Source organism: Mirounga angustirostris, unplaced genomic scaffold (assembly GCF_029215605.1).
Source record: "Mirounga angustirostris isolate CCGP_5_RB_7025 unplaced genomic scaffold, mMirAng1.0.hap1 SCAF_5, whole genome shotgun sequence".
Classification (NCBI taxonomy): Eukaryota; Metazoa; Chordata; class Mammalia; order Carnivora; family Phocidae; genus Mirounga; species Mirounga angustirostris.
This window is the reverse complement of record NW_026991713.1, coordinates 162,605,101-162,625,883: the sequence shown is the minus strand read 5'-3', so window position 1 is coordinate 162,625,883 and position 20,783 is coordinate 162,605,101. Positions and strand designations below refer to the sequence as shown.

The following is a 20,783-nucleotide window of genomic DNA, read 5'->3' as shown; positions in this document are numbered from 1 at the left end:
TTTTATTTTTTAATTTTTTAATGATTTCATTTATTTATTTGGCAGAGAGAGCGAGAGAGCACAAGCGGGGGGCGGGGGGCGAGGCGGAGAGGGGGAAGCAGACTCCCCGCTGAGCAGGGAGCCCGATGTGGGGCTCGATCCCAGGACCCTGAGATCATGACCTGAGCCGAAGGCAGATGCTTAATTGACTGAGCCCATCCAGGCGCCCCTAGAGACTACTCATTTTAAAAGAATTTGCATGTCTTCTATGATGAGAGAATTATCCTTTTGATCAAAGGATCACTTCGCAAGTGGTCTTTTTTTTGTTGTTTTTTATTTTTATTTTTTGGCAATCTCTACACCCAACATGGGGCTCAAATTCATGACCCTGAGATCAAGAGTCACATGCTCTACCGACTGAGCCAGCCAGGCGCCCCTCCGAAGATTTTATTTTTAAGTCATCTTTACACGCAGTGTGGGGCTTGAACTCACAATCCCAAGATCAAGAGTCGCATGCCCCACTGACTGAGCCAGCCAGGTGCCTCATAGGGTGGTCTTTTTACACTCTCCTAAAAAAACCCCAAAACAAAACAGAGCAAACAAACAAAAACTCTCCTAATTAAAAACCTTCAAAACTAGAGTGGGCCCTTACTCGGTGCCACATACCAACCTCGGTACTTTTCATGATCTCATTCATCCTTAGAGCGCCTACGAGGTAGGTGGTGGTATTATCCCCATTCCCCAGCACAGAAACGGGAGTTTGGGGTAGTGAACTTGCCCCAGACCTCACTGCCACCGAATGCAGAGCTGGGCGGAAGACTGGGTGCGCCTGACCTATGATGAGACCAGCGCTTCACACACTCGAACACACATGAGCCCGGGAGCTCGTGAAAACGCACGCGTGGGGCCAGCGTTAAGCTGTGGGGCCCGAGATGCTGCATTTCCAAAGAGCTCCCGGGTGTTGCGATGAGGGCCCTGACCAGCCTTGGAGGAGCAAGATGTGGTTCTTTTTCCGATAGCCTCACAGCTTCCCATCTCCCAACCCTTGTCATCCCTTCCGTAAGGCTCCCCCATGGCACTGGCCATGTCCTTTTGTGTGCGTCCCAGCTCAGCCCGGGATAGGGGCCTGGCTCAGCACACTCTTCCGCCCCTTGGTCTCTGTTTCCCCTACTAGACTGTAAGCTCCTTAGAAACAAATACTGTATCTTGTTCTCAAGGATCCCTAGCTCGGTGTCCGATGCCTCTTAACCCCCATATCCACTCCATCACCCACCCAACTCAGATGCCCCAGATGGCTCTGGAAGGGGTTCACTTCCCTCTCTCTATCCCACCCCGGGCCAAGCCGCTGCTTCTGCCTGCAGCCTGGTCCAGTGCCACAGCCCCCTGGGGCCCCTCAATCCAAGTACAGTGCAGCCAGAGGGATCTTCTCAAATGCAAATTGGAGTTTATTTTTATTTTTATTTTTCAGATTTATTTATTTGAGAGAGACAGTGCACACGCACAGGACAGGGATGGGCAGAGGGAGAGGGGGAGAGAGAGAGAGAGAATCTCAAGCAGACTACCAGCTGAGCACAGAGCCTGACATGAGGCTCAATCCCATGACCCTGAGATCACAACCTGAGCCGAAATCAAGAGACGCTTAACTGACTGAGCCACCCAGGCACCCGCAAGTCAGATTTTAAAATGAAGGAAGCCCCTAACGTGCTAGGCCTGGGCCCAGGCTGGCCCCTGCCTGCTGCTAGGCTGGCGTCCCTCCCCTCACTCTTCTCCACACTGCCCTCCTTTCAGATTCTTGTGCTCATTATGTTTCCTTCTGTGGCAGGGCCTTTGCACAGGCCGTCCACTGCCTCCTGGGAAGTCAGTGGTTGCCCCTCCCCCACATCTGAGGTCAAGGACCACTTCCTCAGTGAGATTCTCAACCTCCCTGACCCAGTCCAATGGTCCTGTTACCAGGTCCTTGTCATACCCGTAAGCCAGGTGTCTTTTTTTGTGGCACTGGTCATAGGTGAACTATTTTTTCCCTAAGAAATTCCACATTTCCTCTTATGTCATCAACCACAGCAAGTAGAACAAAAGCTGGGCTCCAGTTTAAACCAATAGACCTGTACAGATATATTTATTTATCTGACCTTAAAGGAACTTTATTCAAGAGATCCATCAGATTGAAAAAAACACCTGTCCCCAGAGAAGAGCTAAATATTTTTCCCATCTGGCAAAACCAATTAGCATCAAAATATTTGCCTTTATTTCTTTTTTAAAAGATTTTATTTATTGGGCACCTGGGTGGCTCAGTTGGTTAAGCGTCTGCCTTCAGCTCAGGTCATGGTCCCAGGGTCCTGGGATCCAGCCCTGCTCAGGCTCCCTGCTCAGTGGAGAGCCTGCTTCTCCCTCTCCCTCTGCCCCTGCCCCACCCCCCCGGCCCCCACTCGTGCTCTCGCTCTCTCACTCTCGCTCTCTCTCAAATAAATGAATAATGAGAGAGAGCGAGAGTGAGAGAGCACAGGCGGGGGGAGCAGCAGAGGGAGAGGGAGAAACAGGCTCCCCGCCCAGCAGGGAGCTCCACGCAGGGCTCAATCCCAGAACCCTGGGATCATGACCTGAGCTGAAGGCAGACGCTTAACCGACTGAGCCACCCAGGTGCCCCGGAAGTATATTAATTTTATTTCGAGTGTACGGTTATTACTGCAGCTTGGAGATTGGAGCGGGGGGCACTAAAGAACCACTCCAAGCTATCCTTTGGTGCCAGGGCTCTGTGGTCTCGGAGTCCAGTCCCGCAGCTAGGAGAATCCCAGAGGAGACCACTAGAGGGCGCAAGGGCTTCAGTCTCCGTCGGAGGTGAGGAAAACCCGGTCCAGACGGGCCGTGTGGGGTCTGGGACCCCCCCTGCAGTGTCCAGGGGGAAGCTCAGGAGTTGACAGGCAGCTGGCTTGGGGAATCCGAACCATAGGGACGGGGCCGTTCCAGAGGCCGCTGTTCAACGTCCATTCATTCAACGCTTCCTGAGCGTGTCTGAAGCCCAAACCCGACACCGAGGAAGGGCAATCGCCGAGAGCGAGAACCGATCGTTGGCATGTCTGGAGATAAACTACTTCCAGAACCGTTTACGATTCCATTATCTCGTTTGATCTCGTTTGATAAGAAGTGTGCCCAGTGGGAGCTGCAGATAAGCAAGCCGAGATTCGGAGGGCTGGGCGACTGCACCGGTTCATCGCGACTCCCTGCGGGAACGCAGGCGGAACGGGCGCGGCTCGGGGACCTTCCCCGGTTGCCCTGGCGACCGGCCGGCAGTCACGTGACGGGGGAGCCGGCGGCCGCCGCGCCTCCGTAGTCGGGCGGCGGTCACGTGTCGAGGGCTTGCCCGAGGTGGTGTCGGCCCCCGGGGCTCCAGCGTCACATGACCGGCTCCAGGACAACATGGCGGCGGCTGTAGTGCGGCGGCGGGGCTGAGCGACCGTGGTTGCAGCGGGCTCCTACCAGGGGTGAGGGGAGGCCCGAGCCTGGGCAGGGGGCGTCGGCCCTCCCCACCCCGCTCCTGTCCCCGGCGTCCCTCGCCGCGCGCTGTGTCTGCCGGGACGGGGAGGCATGACAGGCAGGGTCCGGGTTCCATCCCAGCCGTGCTCCGTGCTTCCGGGCAAGCACCTGCGGGCGTCTGGGCGCACCTCCCTCGCCTGGGTTCCCTCCTTCCTCCTTTCTCCAGCCTCCTCCCCTCGCAGGTGGGATCGTCGGTAGGACCGGGGACCATGTCCGGGTCCGACACCGCGCCCTTCCTCAGCCAGGCGGATGACACGGACGACGGGCCCGTGCCCGGCACCCCGGGGTTACCGGGGTCCCTGGGGAACTCGAAGTCCGAGGATCCCGAGGTCCCGGACCGGGAGGGGCTGCAGCGCATCACCGGCTTGTCTGCGGGCCGTTCGGCTCTCATAGTGGCCGTGCTGTGCTACATCAACCTCCTCAACTACATGGACCGCTTCACGGTGGCTGGTACTGACTGCTGGGAGGGACGTCAGACTAGGGGAAGGGAGGGGGGGTCCCGGAGGTGGGGCTGCCTCGCCGAGCCCATCCCGAGTCTTCTTACCAGGCGTTCTTCCAGACATTGAGCAGTTCTTCGACATCGGAGACAGCAGCTCTGGCCTCATCCAGACCGGTGAGTGGAGGTCCCTTTCGGGCACAGTAGCTTTTCTTCCTTTTCTGCCCCAAATGGGGTTACCTGCCGGCATGCCTGGGGCCTCGTTAATAGAGGTAGGGTGGCCAGATTATTGGAGCGGGGAGATGGCCCTTCTTCTGCTCTGGGCTGTCCTGCTCAGTTAGGATACCACATTTTAAAAGGCAGTCAGTTTAGTGTAATGGTTCAGACAGACCTGGGTTTAAATCTCAGCTTTCCGCTTAGTGTGATGTTAGGCAAGGCCCTCAATCTCTCTAAGCCTCACTTTCCTTGTCGGTGAGATGGAACCAGTAGTAACCCAGAGCACCTCAGAGGGCTGATGTGAGGATTATATGCAAATTAATTAATGCCTGTAAAGTACGTGGTACTGTGTAGGGAGCATGGTAGACACCCGATAAATAATGGCAGAAGGGGGTGTCTGGAATGGGGAGAGTTGAATTTTACTTGTTCGGAACCTTGGGATTTATGGGAGAGGCAAAGCCAAGGCCAAATTCTCTTTTCCTTCCTTTTTTCCTTCATTCACTTCTCGAACATTTCTGAGCACTTACTCTGTGCCAGGCCCTGGAGGAAGAGGTGATAACATGCACAGAACTTGGCCAAGACCTTTTACGCCCATCTAATCCTTCCATCAGCCAAAGAGTTGGTGGTGGTATTATTTTATGGAAAAGTAGGTAGTACTGTCTACATTTTTATAGAGAAACTGAGGCTTAGAGAAGAGTTCAGGCTTGCCCGGAGTCACACAGCAAGTGAGAGGAGAGGAGTTTGAGATAAGATCTCGAAGGGTTCTTTGCTCTGCCCCAGGCCAGAAAAAGGACCTCGAGGTATTTAAGGCAAAGTCTAGAGGAACGAGAATGGGATCGTAGATCAAGGTCTGCAAAGCTTTAAAAAGTTGAGTTAGAGGAGGAGTAAGTCTTTGGCAGTGCCATTCCCTTTTTCATTCAACACATGTTTACCGAGCACCTGTTTTGTGCGATGCCGTGTATTCAGTGATGGAAACACAGCCGTGACCAATACAGGCTAAGCCCGTGTCTTCATGGAGCTGACAAGCTGACATTCTACTGGGAATGACAGGGCACCAGTCCTTAAAAACCTAAACTAGTAATGAGATTATTTTTTGGTAGGAGTATTTTGTAAAAGAAAACAGAGTAATTGTGATAAAGAGAGATTGAATACGTGGGGGTCGGGAAGGTATCTGAGCTGGAACCTGAAGGTTCTTTGACACTCAGGGGAGAGGAGAAATGTTCCAGGCGGGAGGACAGTGGGTGCCAAAAGTCCGAAGATCATATTGGGCTTGGCAGCGGGGCCACTGGGATGCAGAGAAGGGAGAGTGCATGAGCACAAGATTGGAGAGGTAGGAAGGGGCTAGATCAGGTAGCGCCTCGCGGGCCATCGTCCGGAGTTTGGATTTTGTTCTTGGCTGGATGGGAGGAAGTGACGGGTCAGCCATTCATTCCACGATGGAAGGTTTGAAAGATGCCAAAGATGGGGCTGGACTTCTCTGGCTGGAAGCTCTGGTAGTTTCAGGGTTGGGAGTTAATCCTGGCCCCCTTGCCCTCCCTGAGCTGGGGTCAGGGTGGGCCAGGGGTCCTGGGGCCGGGCTGTGACTCTCTGCTTCCCCTCAGTGTTCATCTCCAGTTACATGGTGTTGGCACCTGTGTTTGGCTACCTGGGTGACAGGTACAATCGGAAGTATCTCATGTGCGGGGGCATTGCCTTCTGGTCCCTGGTGACACTGGGGTCGTCCTTCATCCCCAGAGAGGTGAGGCCCCCCCACTACCCATCAGTCTTCACTGCTGCTCTTTGGAATCATTGCAGCCTGGGCCTGGGGAGCTTCTGCACCTCCCCGGGTCCGTGCCATCCTATATCCCCTGCTTGCCTGAATTAATCTGCCTACCCCAGCCTCTCCCCTGGTCTTCTAGAACATTCTTTTGTCCCTCACCCCCTTTCCCCCGACCATTGACTCCTTCTACGCCACACCTCAGCACTCACAGTTCTGTACCACAGAAAGACCTTACCTGGACTATCTGTTCTCCTTCTTCTCCTTCCTCGTCAGACTTCCCACAAGACCCCCCTGACCCAGCTCCAGTCTGGGTGAAGGAGCAGCCAGGGAGAGGCTCTCACTTTGCTTGCACTTCCTCTCCTCCCACTCACCCCGGAATACTGCTGGCCAACCTGCCCCCACCACTCCATTGCCAAAGTCAACAGCGACCTTTTGGTTGCTAAATGGAGCTCCTACTTCCTAATCCTGCTCTTGCTAGATCTCCTAGGAGCCTTTGGCTCTATTGACCCCCTTCTTCCTTCCGGAAACTCTCTTCTGACTTCAGTGATGCCGCATATGCCACTCTTCTGGTTTTCCTCCTGCCTCCCTGGCTATTGCTTCTTTGCTGTGTTGCGCCCTCCTCTGTTCCTACTCTCTGCCCTGGAAGTCTGTCCCTAGCTGCAGGCACTGCATACGTACTCTCCGTGGGTGATCCTACCCTGTCCTTAGCCTCAGGTGTCTTTGGTAGACAAACCTCTGCCTAAGATCCTTATTCACCATTGGGGTGTCTTGGGTGATAGAAGTCAAGATTTATTTTGCACCTCCTGGGTGCAGCATGTTGAATAGAACTTGTATTGTCCAATCCTGGCGATAGTTATGTGAGCAAGTTATTATTTTCCCCCTTTTGCAGATGAGGAATCTGAGGCTCAGAGAGGTTAAGTTGCTTTCTCAAAGTCACAGCTAGTAAGTAGTGGAGCCAGGATTCAGGCTCAGGTCTGTCAAGCTCAGGCCTCCCCCGCCATCCCTGCCGCCTCTCCAGAGCTGGCTGGCGAGGGAGGCTGGGAGGCTTGCTGCAGGGTGGGGTGCCACCTCCCCCATGTTTCGTTTCCCAGCGATTCTGGCTGCTCCTCCTGACCCGGGGCCTGGTGGGGGTTGGGGAGGCCAGTTACTCCACCATCGCGCCCACCCTCATCGCTGACCTCTTCGTGGCAGACCAGCGGAGCCGGATGCTCAGTGTGTTCTACTTTGCTATCCCGGTGGGCAGGTGAGTGGGCCTTGGACCTGGCGGGGGGCGGGGGGCGGAGCACGGGAGGCAGAAGGACCTGGCGTGGGGCAGGACTGACCAGCTGTCCCCTCTCCTCTCCCATCCCCTTTCCCCAGTGGTCTGGGTTACATTGCAGGCTCCAAAGTCAAGGATGTGGCCGGGGACTGGCACTGGGCTCTGCGGGTGAGTGTGGACACAGCCTGGGGGAAGGTCAGCAGTGTTCTCATCGATTCTCCCTTTCTTACCTTCAGATACCCACCCCTTTTAAGGCAGCGTTCACTCTGCCAAGCCTGTGTAGGAAGCCTGGCTGCCCTTACCACGAGCCATGTGCTAGACAGAACTCTTGGTTGTGGGAGACAGGCGCCCCGTAAAACTGTAAGCCCCCAAATGGGACTCTGATGGCTCTTGTAATGGAGAGTCCCAGGGTGAGCTTCAGGTAAAGCTGGATCCAGGACTCCCACTTCATCACAGGAATTCAGTCATCCTTTTTCTCAGCTCTACTTTCCTCTGTATTAATTTCATTCTCAAGCAAGTGAAAGCTCCATGCATTTATCTTCCCGTTTAGAAACTTCGGCACCCTGGATCCTTGAGCAATAGTCCTGGATGGTATCTGATTAGATGTACGTGGGTCACATGCCCGGCACTGAATCGATCACGGAGGCCAGGGAGGTTAACATGACTCTTGTCGGCCAAGTCTGGGCTACAAACCCCGCCCTGTTTGAACCGCATGGATTAAGAGAAGTGGGGGGAGTCGTTTCCCAAAAGGAAATTAGGGCGCTGTTACCAAAGAGGGAGAAGTTAGGCTTGCAGAAACAGGCGCCCTTGGTGGCATTTGCCCCTCCCTCGGAATGCAGGCTCAGTGCCCGCCCGTGAGCAGATAGCTGCCAGGGATTTGAGGCCTTGGGGCCTGAGTTGCCTTTATACACCCTCACTTTCTCCCAGCCCCAGGGGTTCAGTGTGTCGCTGTCTGTGCCTGTCCTGAAGCCCACTCTTTCCCCAGGTGACTCCAGGTCTAGGGGTGGTGGCTGTTCTGCTGCTGTTCCTGGTAGTACGGGAGCCGCCAAGGGGAGCTGTGGAGCGCCACTCGGACTCCCCGCCCCTCAGCCCCACCTCCTGGTGGGCAGATCTGAGGGCTCTGGCAAGAAAGTGAGTTTAGTTCCATTCTAGCCCGACATCTGAGGTCCCCTGGGGGAGGCCCTGCTGTTGGGTTTGAGGTTTACAGGAGAGTGGTTGGTCTCGGTTTTCTGTCCGCTGGCCGGCCCCCCAAGGCCAGGCGTTCAGTCACCACTGCCCCCTTGTGGCAGCTGCTTGAATTACAGGCTCAGATCCGGGGGAGCCAAGACGGCTTCCATAGCTAGTGTCCTGACCTTACTAAAATAAGCCAGGGAGGGAGAGGAGAGGTCCCCTACCCTGACACCTCAGGAGTGTCAGTCTGACTTCCTCCCTCCCAACTGTCTGCAGTCCTAGTTTCATCCTCTCTTCCCTTGGCTTCACGGCTGTGGCCTTTGTCACGGGCTCCCTGGCCCTTTGGGCTCCTGCGTTCTTGCTGCGTTCCCGTGTGGTCTTGGGGGAGACCCCACCCTGCCTTCCTGGAGACTCCTGCTCTTCCTCTGACAGGTACCAGATGGGGGCGAGGCTAGGTGGCCTGCAGGTGGCAGGGGATGGAGTGGAGAGAGTCATTGATTCAGACTCAGGCTACTTCCTGTCCCAGTGTCAGTTTCCTGGGCTGGGAAATAGGTGATGGATGGGCTGATTTCTTCCTCTTGGAGCTCTATGACCCGTGGGGTCCTGGATAGACCTGAGTTGTGAGGGTGGCTGGGATGGACCATCTTCTTCTCCAGGCTGTGGGGGTGAGGCAAGGGGGCTTTGCAGGCAGAGGGACTGGCCCCCATGCCCCTCCCCCTGCCCCCAGCCTCATCTTTGGGCTCATCACCTGCCTGACCGGGGTCCTGGGTGTGGGCCTGGGCGTGGAGATCAGCCGCCGCCTCCGCCGTTCCAACCCCCGGGCTGACCCACTGGTCTGTGCTGCTGGCCTCTTGGGCTCCGCGCCCTTCCTCTTCCTGTCCCTTGCCTGTGCCCGTGGTAGCATCGTGGCCACCTATGTGAGTAGCCAGCAGCTGTCAAAGGGGGTGTTCTGGGTCTGGCGTGCACTGGGGTAGGACTGGGGTGCACTGGGGCAAGACTGGGGTCAACCAAGGTGGTGGTTTGGAGACAACTTGAACCAGAATGCCTGGTTTTGATTCCCAGCTGTGTGACATTGGGCAAGCAAGTTAACCTCTCTGTGCTCAGTTTCATCATCTGTCAAATAGGAATAATAGCTTTGTCTCACAGGGGTGTTCTGAGGATTAAATTAGTGAATAGATGGGCCTAGTACGCAGTATACCCTCCATGTGTTCGGTCTTCTTGTGATGAGACCACCCCCCACCCCCCCACCCTGGTCTTGCCCTCCATCCCCCCAGATTTTCATCTTTATTGGAGAGACACTGCTGTCCATGAACTGGGCCATTGTAGCTGACATCCTGTTGGTAAGTAAGTGGGTCACTGCAGGGTTAGCCCAAAGGCTGACGGGAGCAAGGAGTGGGGGCAGGAGGCCTCGCTTGCCTTCCTTGTAGCCTTCACCGCTTTTTCAAAACCCAAACCCAGACTGACTTAAGAGTCAGCCCCAGATGGGCCTGTAGTCTGGGCCTTCACCCCACTCACATCCCTGAGCTGGGGTTCCCTCTGGCCCTGTCCTTGCACTCTGCCCCCTTCTCTCCCCAGTACGTGGTGATCCCCACACGTCGTTCCACTGCCGAGGCCTTCCAGATTGTGCTGTCCCACCTGCTGGGCGATGCTGGGAGCCCCTACCTCATTGGCCTGGTGAGCACCGCCCCTCGGGTGGGCCTGGGGTGGGGATCGGGGGACCCTGTGTTCCTGGCACCAGCCCCCGGCCTGAGCTGGGGCTGCCTTAGCAGGAAGGGCTGACCCCAGTGAGGTGTCTGTGCTCTGTGCCAGGCCCCACTCCCCCCTCACCTTGGGCCGTCAGCCAGGCAGGCAGCGTTTCGTCTTTGCATGTTCCACAGTGAGGCCACGGGGCTTTCCCTGGTCCTCCAGACCACCCCTCTCTGCTGGTCCCTGACTTCTTTGTTCTTCTGGAGCTCGGGGGATCCCTCTCCTGACTCATGCTCCTGACTTTCCTTTTCTTGTCTCCCTGCAGATCTCCGACCACCTCCGCCGGAACTGGCCACCCTCCTTCTTGTCCGAGTTCCGGGCCCTGCAGTTCTCGCTCATGCTCTGCGCCTTCGTTGGGGCTCTGGGTGGGGCCGCCTTTCTGGGCACCGCCATCTTCATCGAGGGGGACCGCCGGTGGGCCCAGCTGCATGTGCAGGGTCAGTGGGGCCTTCCCTTTGTCCGCCCGTGGCTCCCCACCCGACTTCACGATACTACCTGCTTGTCCGTCTGTCCATCTGTCCCGGCCCGTGTCCTCGGCCTCTCTCAGCCCACAGCCCTTCCCGCGGTCAGCTTTGGGTCTGCCTGTCCACCGAGCTGACGTCCCACCGTGCCCCCAGCTCTGGTGGCTCTGCTGCCCCGTCCACTTTCCACTGCCTCTCGGTCCCCTCCCTGGCTTTGTGTCTCTCTGTCCATCCAGCCCTGGCTCTGACCTCTCCCCTCGGCAGGTCTGCTGCGTGAGGCAGGGCCAACAGACGACCGAATCGTGGTGCCCCAGCGAGGCCGCTCCACCCGGGTCCCCGTGTCCAGTGTGCTCATCTGAGGGGCCGTTGCTCACCAGCCTGCATACCTACCACGGCTGGCCTGGGCCCACCCGGAAGGAGCCCAGGCCCAAACCCTCGGCCTGGCCCAGCTTCTAGGAGTGGCCTTGGGCCACGTTCCAGCTTCCACACACTACACAGACAGCAGCCAAGGGCGGGGGGTGGAGGGGGCGGTGGTGGGTCTGGGGTGGCGGCGGGTCCAGGAGGGGGGTTCCCCTCCCCTGGAGCAGCCCCAGGGGCTTGGTGCTATTTGTAACTGAATAAAATTTGTAGCCAGAGCCCGAGTGCCTGCCTGAGTCTCTCTGGGTGTTACTGACCCCTGACTGGTAGGCTGCCAGGGATGCCCCCTCCCTAGGCACAGGACTCCCGGGGCTGTGGGGTCGCTCCTGTGGGACCTTCGGCAAATCCCTGTCCTCCTGGGCCGGGCGAACAAGAGCGTGGAGGGAGCTAGCTCAGTGTGACCGTGAGTCACGCCCGTGGTTCCCCTGGAGCCCGCCCCTCTTGGCAGGCCAGCCAGGGTAAGGTGGGGTGGGCACTGCCCCGCCCCCCCCCCCCGCCCGAATTCCCAGGGCCTCCCTCCTGGCTGCTGCCTGGAGCCGGGGCTGTGGAGGCTGTGGCTGTTGGCTGGCCTCTAAGTGTCTTGCCCTCCTTCTCCTGGTGGGAGTTGCTCCTTGTCCTGGAGGCCAGCAGACTCCTTGTGAGGGCCTTGGGGGTGGCTCCTCAGGCCTCTTCCTCCCCCTCCTCACTGGCTGGGTGGGGGTGGGAAGGGGGCGGGCGCACCCAGCCGGGGCCGATGATTTCCTGCCCTCGTCGGGGCTCACCACAGCTTCCTGCCACAGGCGGGCAGGCACTGGGGAACAGCAGGCGCCTAGCCGAGGGGCAGGTAGGGCTGGGGCGCAGGGGCTGCGCAGGGGCGACCGGCAGCCCAGAGCCTGGCCGGACCGCCCTGGGATCTCCGGTCTTCCCCAGCCAGCGCTGACCCCCTGCGCCGTCCAGCAAGGGGAGGGGGCCCAGGGAGGGCCCAAGGAGGGCACAGCTGCCCCCCACCCAGACTTCCAGGCTGGTGCCCACTGGGCTCCCGCACCCCCGCTGGCCCAGCCCTCACGGTGCAGCGGCTTGGCCCTTGAGGGCGGGCGGTGGGCCCCAGCTCTCTCCCGCAGATGGAGGCTGTCGTCCTCATCCCCTGCGTGCTGGGCCTCCTGTTGCTGCCCCTGCTGGCTGTAGCCTTGTGCGTGCGCTGCAGGGAGCTGCCCGGTGAGTGGGGGCTGCCCGGGGCACAGCTGCAGGGGTATCCGGCCCTCCTTGACCCCTCGCTCCCTCTTAGCCATCCCTAACTCTGCCCTGCGTGCCTGGGACCCGAGGGCCCTGCACTCCCGCCCTCTCCCCTGTCACCCCTCGTCCTGCCTCACTGTCTTCTCTTCCCCAGGCTCTTATGACACTGCGGCCTCTGATAGGTGAGTGGCCCGTGGGCCCTGTGTGGCCCCGGGGACTGGGATGGGAGCTGGGGGCGTCTCCGGGCTCTGACCAAGCTGTGTCTCTCCTTCCAGCCTGACCCCAAGCAGCATTGTGCTCAAACGGCCTCGTGAGTACAGAGGGTCCCCTTCCTCGGGCATAGGGGAGAGGGTCCCTTGGTGTGTGAGAGAACATGTGCCTTTGTTCAGGTCCCCCCCCCCCCCCCAGTGGCTGCCCACATGGCCTTGACCTGAGCTGGGGACGGGGAGGGAGATGGGTCTCCTAGGGCCTGTCCAGGGCATGGGACGGTTCATGGGGTTAGTCTGTCCATGGAGGCCTCCGTGAGGACAGGGGCGAGATGTCAGGACTCATTCCTTGAGCTTGGTCCTGTGTCCTCAGCCACGGTCGTGCCCTGGCCATCAGCCACCTCCTACGCTCCTGTTACCTCCTACCCACCCCTGAGCCAGCCGGACCTGCTCCCTATCCCGTAAGTGGCATCCCCGCTCCCAAATTCCCCCTCTTTCCCCCCTTCACCTCTGTAGACTGGCAGGGGGGGGGTCTCTTTTCCCGGTTGCAACCCCTGTTGCCCCAGAGCCCCACCCAGGCATGACCTCTGACCTTTGACTGCCAGGAGGTCCCCACAGCCCCACCGCATGCTATCTTCCCGGCCGGACTCAGCTGGTGGTAAGTGCGGAGCCAGGGCTCAGAGGGCTGGGGCTGGGCAGGGGATGGATCCCACCCGAGCTGACCCAGCTTCCCTCTTGCTCGCTCTCCGAAGCCAACAGTGTGGCAAGCTACGAGAACGAGGGTACGTCTGGGGCCCCAGGTGCCCCGCTTGCAGGCAGGCTAGGGCCTGGCCCGGGCCCCGCTGATCGCCGTGTCGCTACCCCAGAGCCCGCCTGTGAGGACGAGGACGAGGACGAGGAGGAGGACTATCACAATGAGGGCTACCTGTGAGCGGCCAGGCCGGGGCCGGGGGTCGGGGGGCTGGAGGGGGCCGTGGCCCGGGGGCCCTCACTGACCCGCCCCCCGACTGCCCCTCAGGGAGGTGCTTCCCGACAGCACGCCAGCCACTAGCAGTGCTGTGCCACTGGCTCCTGTGCCCAGCAACCCTGGCCTCCGAGACAGCGCCTTCTCCAGTGAGCCAGCCATTCCCGACTCTGGGCGCGACCCCTTCGTGCTTCCCTGTCCCGCGATTCCCCTGACCGCTCGCCGCCCCCCCCCCCCACGCCTCTCCTCTCTCTCTCTCCAACACCTATCCCTCAGGGTGGACTTCTGCTCAGCTCCTCTGAGTTCCTCACTTTTTCTGGCCTCTTTCCTGTTCCGTTGTCTTTCCCTTTTATTGCCTGCGCGCTTTCTTTGACTTCACTTTTCTTCTCTTGTCTCTCCCACTGGAAGCTCTTTCTTGGTCTCTGGTGTTCCTTTCTCATAGCCTCCTGTCTGGTTTCACGGAGGCCGCGTCAGCTTGTCGCTCTCCAAGGACATTGATTATAGCCACTCTGCTGTGGGGGCCGGGGGGGTTTGGGAAGTTTTCTTTTGCTTCCGGCATCATTTCGGTTTCCTTTGAGCTGCTTTTCTCCCTTCATGTTGGTCTCACGCTGCCTGTTAGAGGCTGCCTTCCGTGTCTGGTTTTCCGTCCCTGTCCTCGTTCTCCGTACCTGTTCCACCCTGGCTTCCTCTGCCCGTGTGGGTGCCCACTGCCGTCTGTGCTAGTGCTTCTTTTCATTCATGGACTCATCGTCCCTCCCTCCAGCTCAGGAGGCAGCATGAGGGTAAGAGCCGACGTTGTCGGGGGCCAACCACCTGCCCTCCTAAGAGCGCTTCGTGTGTTAACTTATTAAACCCCACAATGCCCGGGTGCTGTTGAGCCCATCTCTCCCCCTCCTGTGCCTCGGTTGTCCCGACTGTACGACAAGAGGGATCATTTATTTAACAGACACTCGGCGGCACTTACCGTAGGACAGGCCCCCTTTCGATACTCTCTGCATTAGTTCTCACAACAGCCCTGGGAGGCGGGGGCCGTCGCCCACCCTCTCTTCCTGATGAGAACACCGAGGCCCAGAGGCGTTAGGTATCTCGTGTGAGGTTACATGACTGTGAGCGCCGGAGCCGGACTTGAACCTGGGCCCTCTGGCTCCAAAGCCTGCCTCATCCACGACCCCCCTCGTGGAGAAACAAGTGCGCATTAAAGGCCAAGATGGCACCCATGGCGACAGGTGCTGACAGGGCCAGGGGGGCAACAGCACCCGGTACTCGTGGTGTCACCCCAAGCCTCGGCGCCGAGCCGCTCTCCGGGGGGACACGCCGGGGCCTGCCGTCCGCCCTCTCCCACAGTCCCACTCCCTCTCATCAGCTCTGGCCAGGTTGCCCTACTTCGTGCTGGCACCAAGGCCTCTGTGGGCCCCCCTGGGGCTGGCTGTGGGGCGGCCTCTGGGATCTGTGGGGGGGGGTGGTTTGGGGCTGGGATGCCGTGGGGGTCTGTGCTCAGGGGGGCCCTGGGTGACAGTGCTGGGGGCCCTGCTTCTCCTACAGTGGAGTCGGGGGAGGATTATGTGAATGTCCTCGAGAGCGAGGAGAGTGCAGACGTGTCTCTGGGTGAGTGGCCGGTGCCCGCTGGGGTCCCCCCCCTCCCTCCCTCACCCTGCTGTGGCCCTCTTTCTGAGTGTCCTGCTCTCTTCACCCTCCACGTGGCCGCCCCCCCTTCTGCTCTGCCCCCTGCAGATGGGAGCCGGGAGTATGTGAACGTGTCCCAGGAGCTGCCGCCCATGGCTAGGACCGAGCCTGGTGTGTGCTGGGCTGGGGGAGGGGATGGGGGGGCGGGGGTGGCAGAAGCTCTGGGAGCCCGCCAGGGGGTGGGGGGAAGGGGGGACTGGGACGGTCTGTGAGCTGAAGACCTCCCTCCCTCCCCTCCCAGCCACCCTGAGCTCCCAGAAGGTGGAGGATGAGGACTACGAAGAGGAAGAGGGAGCTCCAGATTATGAGAATCTGTAGGGGCTTAACTGAGGGTCCGGTGAGAGGCCCCGCCCGCCCCGCCCCGCCCCCCCAGCCCTATCCTCTGACTCCTTCGGGGAGCCCTCTGAGCCCTGCTGACCTCCTGACTTCGAAACCCCTTCCTTCCCCTGCCCTGTTGTTTCAGCATGAAGCCATGCCTGTCCTGGAACCAACCTCTCCTGGGAGCCCTGAGCTGGGCAGCCGGCAGGGCTCTGGGGGGTCCCAGTGGCACCCCGCCCTGACTCCAGCCTGAGATCAGTCTGAGACTCTCCCCCTAACTTATTGTCACTTTGGGGTCCAGCCTGTGTGCCCCCAACACTGCACCTTCTGACGCAGCCTGAGAATGAACTACCCTGGCCCCAGCCCTATTCTGCAGTAGAATAAAGGCTGACGTGGTCTGTAGCGCTCTTGCTTTTGGGGGGCCTGGTGGGTGAGAGTCCGTGTGAGGGGGGGCTGTGCCCGAGCGCCCGTGTGGGAGTGTGTGTATGCACGAGCCTGTGTGTGTGTCTGGGGGTCTCCATCCCCCACCCCGGGGCCGCTGCGCTCTGGAAGGTCCTGACCCGGGACTGGGAGTGGCCGAATGGTGGCAGGGACACGGCTCTGGCACTCGGGCGTGAGGCATGTCCGACCCAGGCTGCCACTTCTGGGCTTTGGTGCATCCCCCCATGAGACAGTCCATGGACGCAGCTGGGATGATGGGGGGGCAGGGCCGGGGGGAGCCCCGGGTGCCGTGTGGATGCCTAGAGCTTCCCCCCCCCTGCCCTCAGTTTCTCCATCTTTAAAACAAGGGGACGGACTGGACCCCGGGCAATTGAAAGGTAATGTGCAGTGCAGCCATCCTGACCTTGGTGTGCAGATGACTCCCTTGGAGGTCTGGCTAAAATGCCGATTCCAAATGAGTAGGTCTGGGATGGGGCCTGAGAGTCTGCGTTTCAAAGGAGCTACCAGAGGCTTCTGACAGCTCTGTTCCGGGAACCACACTCTGAGCAGCTTCTGGTGGATGCCTCGGTCACTGTGACTGGCTCTGCTCTGGGCACGTAACCTAAACCCGGGCCCCTGAGGACCGGCCCTGGGATTTGGGCAGGAAGTGTCTGGAAGGCGAAGCTCTTCTTGTTCATGGCAGTTGGTAAACTGGACGACTATATTCCTAGAGCCCCTACTTGGAGAGCCTGCCCGAGAATGAAGGTGATGTGGAGGACAGAATGGTCCAGAGGCGGACAGGGCCAGCTTCCCGTTGGAGTCCGAATTCTTGGATCCAGGCACACCTGAAGCGAGAAACCCCCTCCAGCTTCCCAGTTACGTGGGCCAATAAATTCCCAGTTGTCTTCAACCGGCTTGACTTGGGGTTTCTGTTGCATACAACAAAGTAGCCCAGAGGAATGCACAGAGTTGTCGGCGTCCTCTGTGGGCTTGAAAGGCAATAGTAACAACTTCTTCAAGCACCTGCCATGTTGCCATGCTTGTCTCGTTTAATCACTGCCATTCCCCTCTTTGCGGTTTACTGGGGGTATCCCGATTCACAGGTGGGGAAACGGGCCCAGAGAGAAGCGATTTGCCCAAAGGCACACAGCCAACGTGGTAAATCCGGGATTCCATCCGCAGCTGTTGGCCTCTGGAGTCCCTGCTGCCAAGGTCCTTGCCCTGGCTGGTTGTCCAAAGCGCCGGCTGCTCTCCAAGGGAGGCTAGTAAGGGGCCCGACTGGAAAGGTGGGGGAGGGAGGCCCGGGGAGAGGGCTGGATGGGCTGGACGTCAGCGGGCAGAGATTATTTGGAAGAAACAGACAAGGGAAGAGGCACCTTTGTGCCTGGGCCGAGGAGCAGAAAGTTTATCAAAAGGTATGTTGGTACGAGCACCTTGGAGAACAATCTAGCAGCATCAGCAGGGCTGGAGATGGTGGGTCCCTTTACCTAGCAAATTGCTGGGTATAAACCCTGAGTGAATAGCCCGCGGACTGAGGGGGCGGGTACCAGAGGCTGGGGCGGCCTTGGCCTTGCAATGGCGATGGGCAAGGGCAGACAGAGGCGATCACTGGGAGACTAGGTGGAGCACTTATAGCCTGGTCACACTGTGGGTGGATGCGCCCCAGCAGGTAAAAATGAGCGCGGGGAAAAGCGCGCTGGGGCAGCACCTGTCAGCACGGATAAACATCACCAAGAGAATATGGAGTGAGAACAGGAAAACAAGTTGTTTTATTTATATGAAGTTGAAAGCCTGAAAACGGGTATATCTGGTTCAGGGATACACACGTATGCAAGACAGGCAAAGCAACGAGGAATACCAAGTCCAGGGGAGAGGCAATCAGGTGGCCGAGTGTGCGGAATGGTTGGGAAGGCATTCAGGAAGGCCTCAGTGATAAGTACTGTCTTACTCTTAAGCAGGATTGGGTTTGCAACTGTTTGAAATACTATTCTCTTAAGTGTTTGCATATCTGAGCGATTTCATAATAGAGGCCGAGGCCCAAGGAGGGAATAGGTGGGGGGGGGGGGGCGGTTAGGGTAGTTTTAAGAGACAGTAAACAGGCTGAGAGTCACGGATCTGTCTGGGCCAAGCAGGTGAGTTGTATATGATGTTCCAGCCTCAGGGGCAGCATGTGCAAAGGCTCTGAGGTGGAAGCAAAGAGGAGGCTGTTGGGAATATGTACAGGAAAGGTGGTGGTAGGCTGGCTAAAGAAGGAGGGACAATGAAGAGAGGTCGTAGAATGAGATCCTTGAGAGGCCGAAGCAAGGGGCGTGACAGCCCTGCACTGTGAGGCATGGGGAAGTCCAAGGTGACTCTGGTCCTTTTCTTGGTGGACTGGGGGTAGGGGCATTCCCTGAAGCATGAAGCAGCTTCCCATTTTTGCTTCTTGGACCAGCAAGAACATGTGGCTTTGCTTCCACCAATCGATGGGCCAGGCAGGACAGACAGTCAATGCAATGATGTCTATGGGGTTGGGGCTGGGGTATCTGAGCCCACTGGGGTGGCCAGTGGAAAGAATCCCCTTGAAGCTGGGGAGCAGAAATAAATATTTTTTTCTTGAAGTCTGTTGTCGGAGGAAAGGTCGATGTAGTGATAAGAGAGAGTGTTCTCTGGAATCACTGGGGGAGACATCTGGGTGCTTCTAGAATGGCTACCGTTATCGGTAGGCAACAGCTCTCTTGATTTGGGTTCTCTCAGAGGCAGTCCTTGAGGTGAGAGTCCTAGCGCAAGTGGTTTATTTGGGAGGTGGTCCCAAAACACTGGCAGAGGAGTAGGGGAGTGGGACAGGAAGAAGAAGGCATCCAACAAGGGTGCATTATAAAGCCAGTTACTACTGGGCCTGGGGCACGGTCCTATGACAGCACTGGGAGTCAGCGAGAGCCTGCGGGTGACACCAGAGCACGTGGGTGTGGGCCAGGCCGTCCTGGGGAGGGAGCGGGGTACTTCCACATCTCTGCCCAGCAGTCGCCACCTAATTCTCCGGAATTTCTGGCTCCGGGTGGCCAAAGCAAGCCTTGAGCCAACGAAGGCAGGTGTCCGCAGCTTGGGCCAGGACTCACTGACAGTGATGGCTTGGGCTCTTTGTGCTGTTCGGTGTTGTTTTTCCCCAAACTCATCTTGTGGCCTCTGAGTCCTGGGGGAAGCTTCTCGAGAAAGAATTCTGTGGTCGGGAGCGCTAGCGCCAGGGAAAAGCAGCGTTCTCTCATTCCCCCTTGCAGAGACTAAACGAAACGCGCAGTAGGAAGTTCATGGCTCGGGAGAGATCCTGGGATAAAATAATCTGTTTCTCTTTGCCTAATCTGGGATTTCCCGAACTTCTTTGACTTGGGGGGCGGGGAGTTATTATTAGCAATCTGCAGACCATCTTATAACCTCTATAGAGGGCTTTTGTTTTGTTTTAAGAAATACTGTTCAATTGTCTATCTTTTTTTTTTTTTTTTAAGATTTTATTTATCAGAGAGAGAGAGAGACAGAAGCAGGCAGAGGGAGAAGCAGGCTACTTGCTGAGCAAGGAGCCCGATGTGGGACTCGATCCCAGGACCCTGGGGTCATGACCCGAGCCGAAGGCAGCCGCTTAACCGACTGAGCCACCCAGGCATCCCGAGGGCATTTTTTGTTTTCGTCTTCCTAGCATCCATTCCTTCTCCTCCCAATGCCGCGCCGCCATTGGATTTGCTTTGGGCTATGTTCCCGCGCCTCCGCGGGGCTGCGGGCTTGGATGCGCACGGGACCCAGGATGGCCAACCGTTATCTCCCACCCCCTGGCCCAGTGATTGGTTGATACTGGAACACGTGACCCAATTCAGGCCAATGAGACACGTTCCTGAGACTTTGGGTGAACTCCTGGCAAAGAGAAGCTCTTCGGGCCCCGGGCGAAAGGCCGAGGGGGAGGTCCCCGCTTGCGGGGTTTGCAGGCTTCCGTTGTGCAAACCTGTGCGTGAAGGCACCGCAGAGGCAAGCAGAGGACACAAATGGAAATAGAAAAGTTGAGTTCTGATAGCCCGTCTAAGCACCCAGATCAGTGTGCCTGAAGCCATTACTTCTTGAAGAGCCAATCGACTTTTTTATGTGTGTGCTTAGGCTAATTTGAGCCAGGCTGCCTGTCACTTGCAGAAGAACGATTTCTAACATCACCACGGCTGCTGTCATGTCCACCAGATCGTGACCACCATCAGGCCACCCTGGTCTAATGATGAGTACCTAGTAACCCATGTGAGAAAACTCCAGACTCGCCTGTTCCCTCACCCTCCACCTCTTCTAACTGCTTCTCAGAGACACCCTGGAGAAGACTTTAAGGCAGGTGGCCCATCTGTCCCAGGCACCCCTCCCTCGTGCGTGCCCCGCATCCCATTTCCCCCTCTTTGATCCCCTCAGGAAAATCTCTCCAGGTTTTCCTTACTTCTGCTTTGTTTACTTGGTATTCTTAGTCTTGGAGTTGATGAGCAAGGATTCCAGAAAGAGGACCACGTTTGGTGGCAAGCGCACTGGAATACAAGCGAGGAGACTTCATTTTAGTCTCGACTCCGCCACTAGATTTCTGAACTTTGGGGACCTTTGAGGATGTTGGACCTCAGTTGTAAAACCTTCTCATTCTGAGGTCCATAGCCCCAAAAGGTGTCCCCGGAAGTAGAAGGATGGGATCCCTGGTTGCTGAGAAGGTAGGAAATGATCAGGGGTGGCTGGAATCAGAGGCCTGAATATTATCACCACCTTCTAGTTTCTCTTCAGCCCTCCTTTCTCTAGTGCCTCCATTTGTAGGCTCCCGTTGTGTGGTCACGTGACGGTTCTAGCCGCTCCAGAGACCACGTGCTTCTGCGTTCCCAGCCTGGGGAGCGCACCGTCTGAGCCTCTCCCCCAAAAGCCCCACACTCCTCTACCTGCCCTAGCTTGGGGCACGTGACTCCCTGAACCAGTTGCTGGCCGGGACAATGCCGTGTGCTGACTGACTTAGGCCTGTGTCATACACTG

At 58.1% G+C, this 20,783-nt stretch overlaps 2 protein-coding genes across 10 annotated transcripts; both read left to right on the top strand.

Moving 5' to 3' along the window:
* The first annotated feature begins 3,303 nt into the window (after window positions 1–3,303).
* On the top strand, window positions 3,304–11,081 carry SPNS1 (SPNS lysolipid transporter 1, lysophospholipid). Of its 3 annotated transcripts, XM_045875227.3 has the most exons (13): window positions 3,304–3,458; window positions 3,693–3,960; window positions 4,058–4,123; window positions 5,764–5,900; window positions 7,013–7,164; window positions 7,281–7,347; window positions 8,165–8,310; window positions 8,626–8,781; window positions 9,077–9,266; window positions 9,624–9,689; window positions 9,925–10,023; window positions 10,361–10,532; window positions 10,821–11,080. In XM_045875227.3, the coding sequence occupies exons 2-13, from the start codon at window positions 3,720–3,722 to the stop codon at window positions 10,913–10,915; spliced, it is 1,587 nt and encodes a 528-aa protein (XP_045731183.1). In that variant the 5' UTR covers window positions 3,304–3,458; window positions 3,693–3,719; the 3' UTR covers window positions 10,916–11,080. The 3 variants fall into 3 exon arrangements, with proteins under 3 accessions (XP_045731183.1, XP_045731184.1, XP_045731182.1); XM_045875228.3 differs by having other exon boundaries at window positions 3,365–3,960; window positions 4,070–4,123; window positions 10,821–11,081; XM_045875226.3 differs by having other exon boundaries at window positions 3,365–3,960.
* A 197-nt stretch (window positions 11,082–11,278) lies between these two features.
* Window positions 11,279–20,169, top strand: LAT (linker for activation of T cells). 7 transcript variants are annotated; one of them, XM_045875225.3, is made up of 13 exons: window positions 11,279–12,167; window positions 12,340–12,367; window positions 12,461–12,495; window positions 12,765–12,852; window positions 12,997–13,049; window positions 13,144–13,173; window positions 13,258–13,318; window positions 13,410–13,504; window positions 14,898–14,960; window positions 15,087–15,149; window positions 15,280–15,375; window positions 15,502–16,651; window positions 19,259–20,168. In XM_045875225.3, the coding sequence occupies exons 1-11, from the start codon at window positions 12,074–12,076 to the stop codon at window positions 15,354–15,356; spliced, it is 687 nt and encodes a 228-aa protein (XP_045731181.1). In that variant the 5' UTR covers window positions 11,279–12,073; the 3' UTR covers window positions 15,357–15,375; window positions 15,502–16,651; window positions 19,259–20,168. The 7 variants fall into 7 exon arrangements, with proteins under 7 accessions (XP_045731181.1, XP_064448975.1, XP_045731180.1 ...); XM_064592905.1 differs by having other exon boundaries at window positions 14,898–15,149; window positions 19,259–20,169; XM_045875224.3 differs by having other exon boundaries at window positions 13,144–13,318; window positions 19,259–20,166.
* The last annotated feature ends 614 nt before the right edge of the window (window positions 20,170–20,783 follow it).

Excerpts from the sequence above, each read along its gene's own strand:
- SPNS1 (XM_045875227.3), top strand. The coding sequence starts at position 3,720 with ATGTCCGGGTCCGACACCGCGCCCTTCCTCAGCCAGGCGGATGACACG. Across the intron at positions 7,348-8,164 it reads ACTGGCACTGGGCTCTGCGG|GTGACTCCAGGTCTAGGGGT; the intron begins GTGAGTGTGGAC and ends CTCTTTCCCCAG. Across the intron at positions 10,024-10,360 it reads GCCCCTACCTCATTGGCCTG|ATCTCCGACCACCTCCGCCG; the intron begins GTGAGCACCGCC and ends GTCTCCCTGCAG.
- LAT (XM_064592902.1), top strand. The coding sequence starts at position 12,074 with ATGGAGGCTGTCGTCCTCATCCCCTGCGTGCTGGGCCTCCTGTTGCTG. Across the intron at positions 12,168-12,339 it reads GCGCTGCAGGGAGCTGCCCG|GCTCTTATGACACTGCGGCC; the intron begins GTGAGTGGGGGC and ends TCTCTTCCCCAG. Across the intron at positions 12,368-12,460 it reads GACACTGCGGCCTCTGATAG|CCTGACCCCAAGCAGCATTG; the intron begins GTGAGTGGCCCG and ends CTCTCCTTCCAG.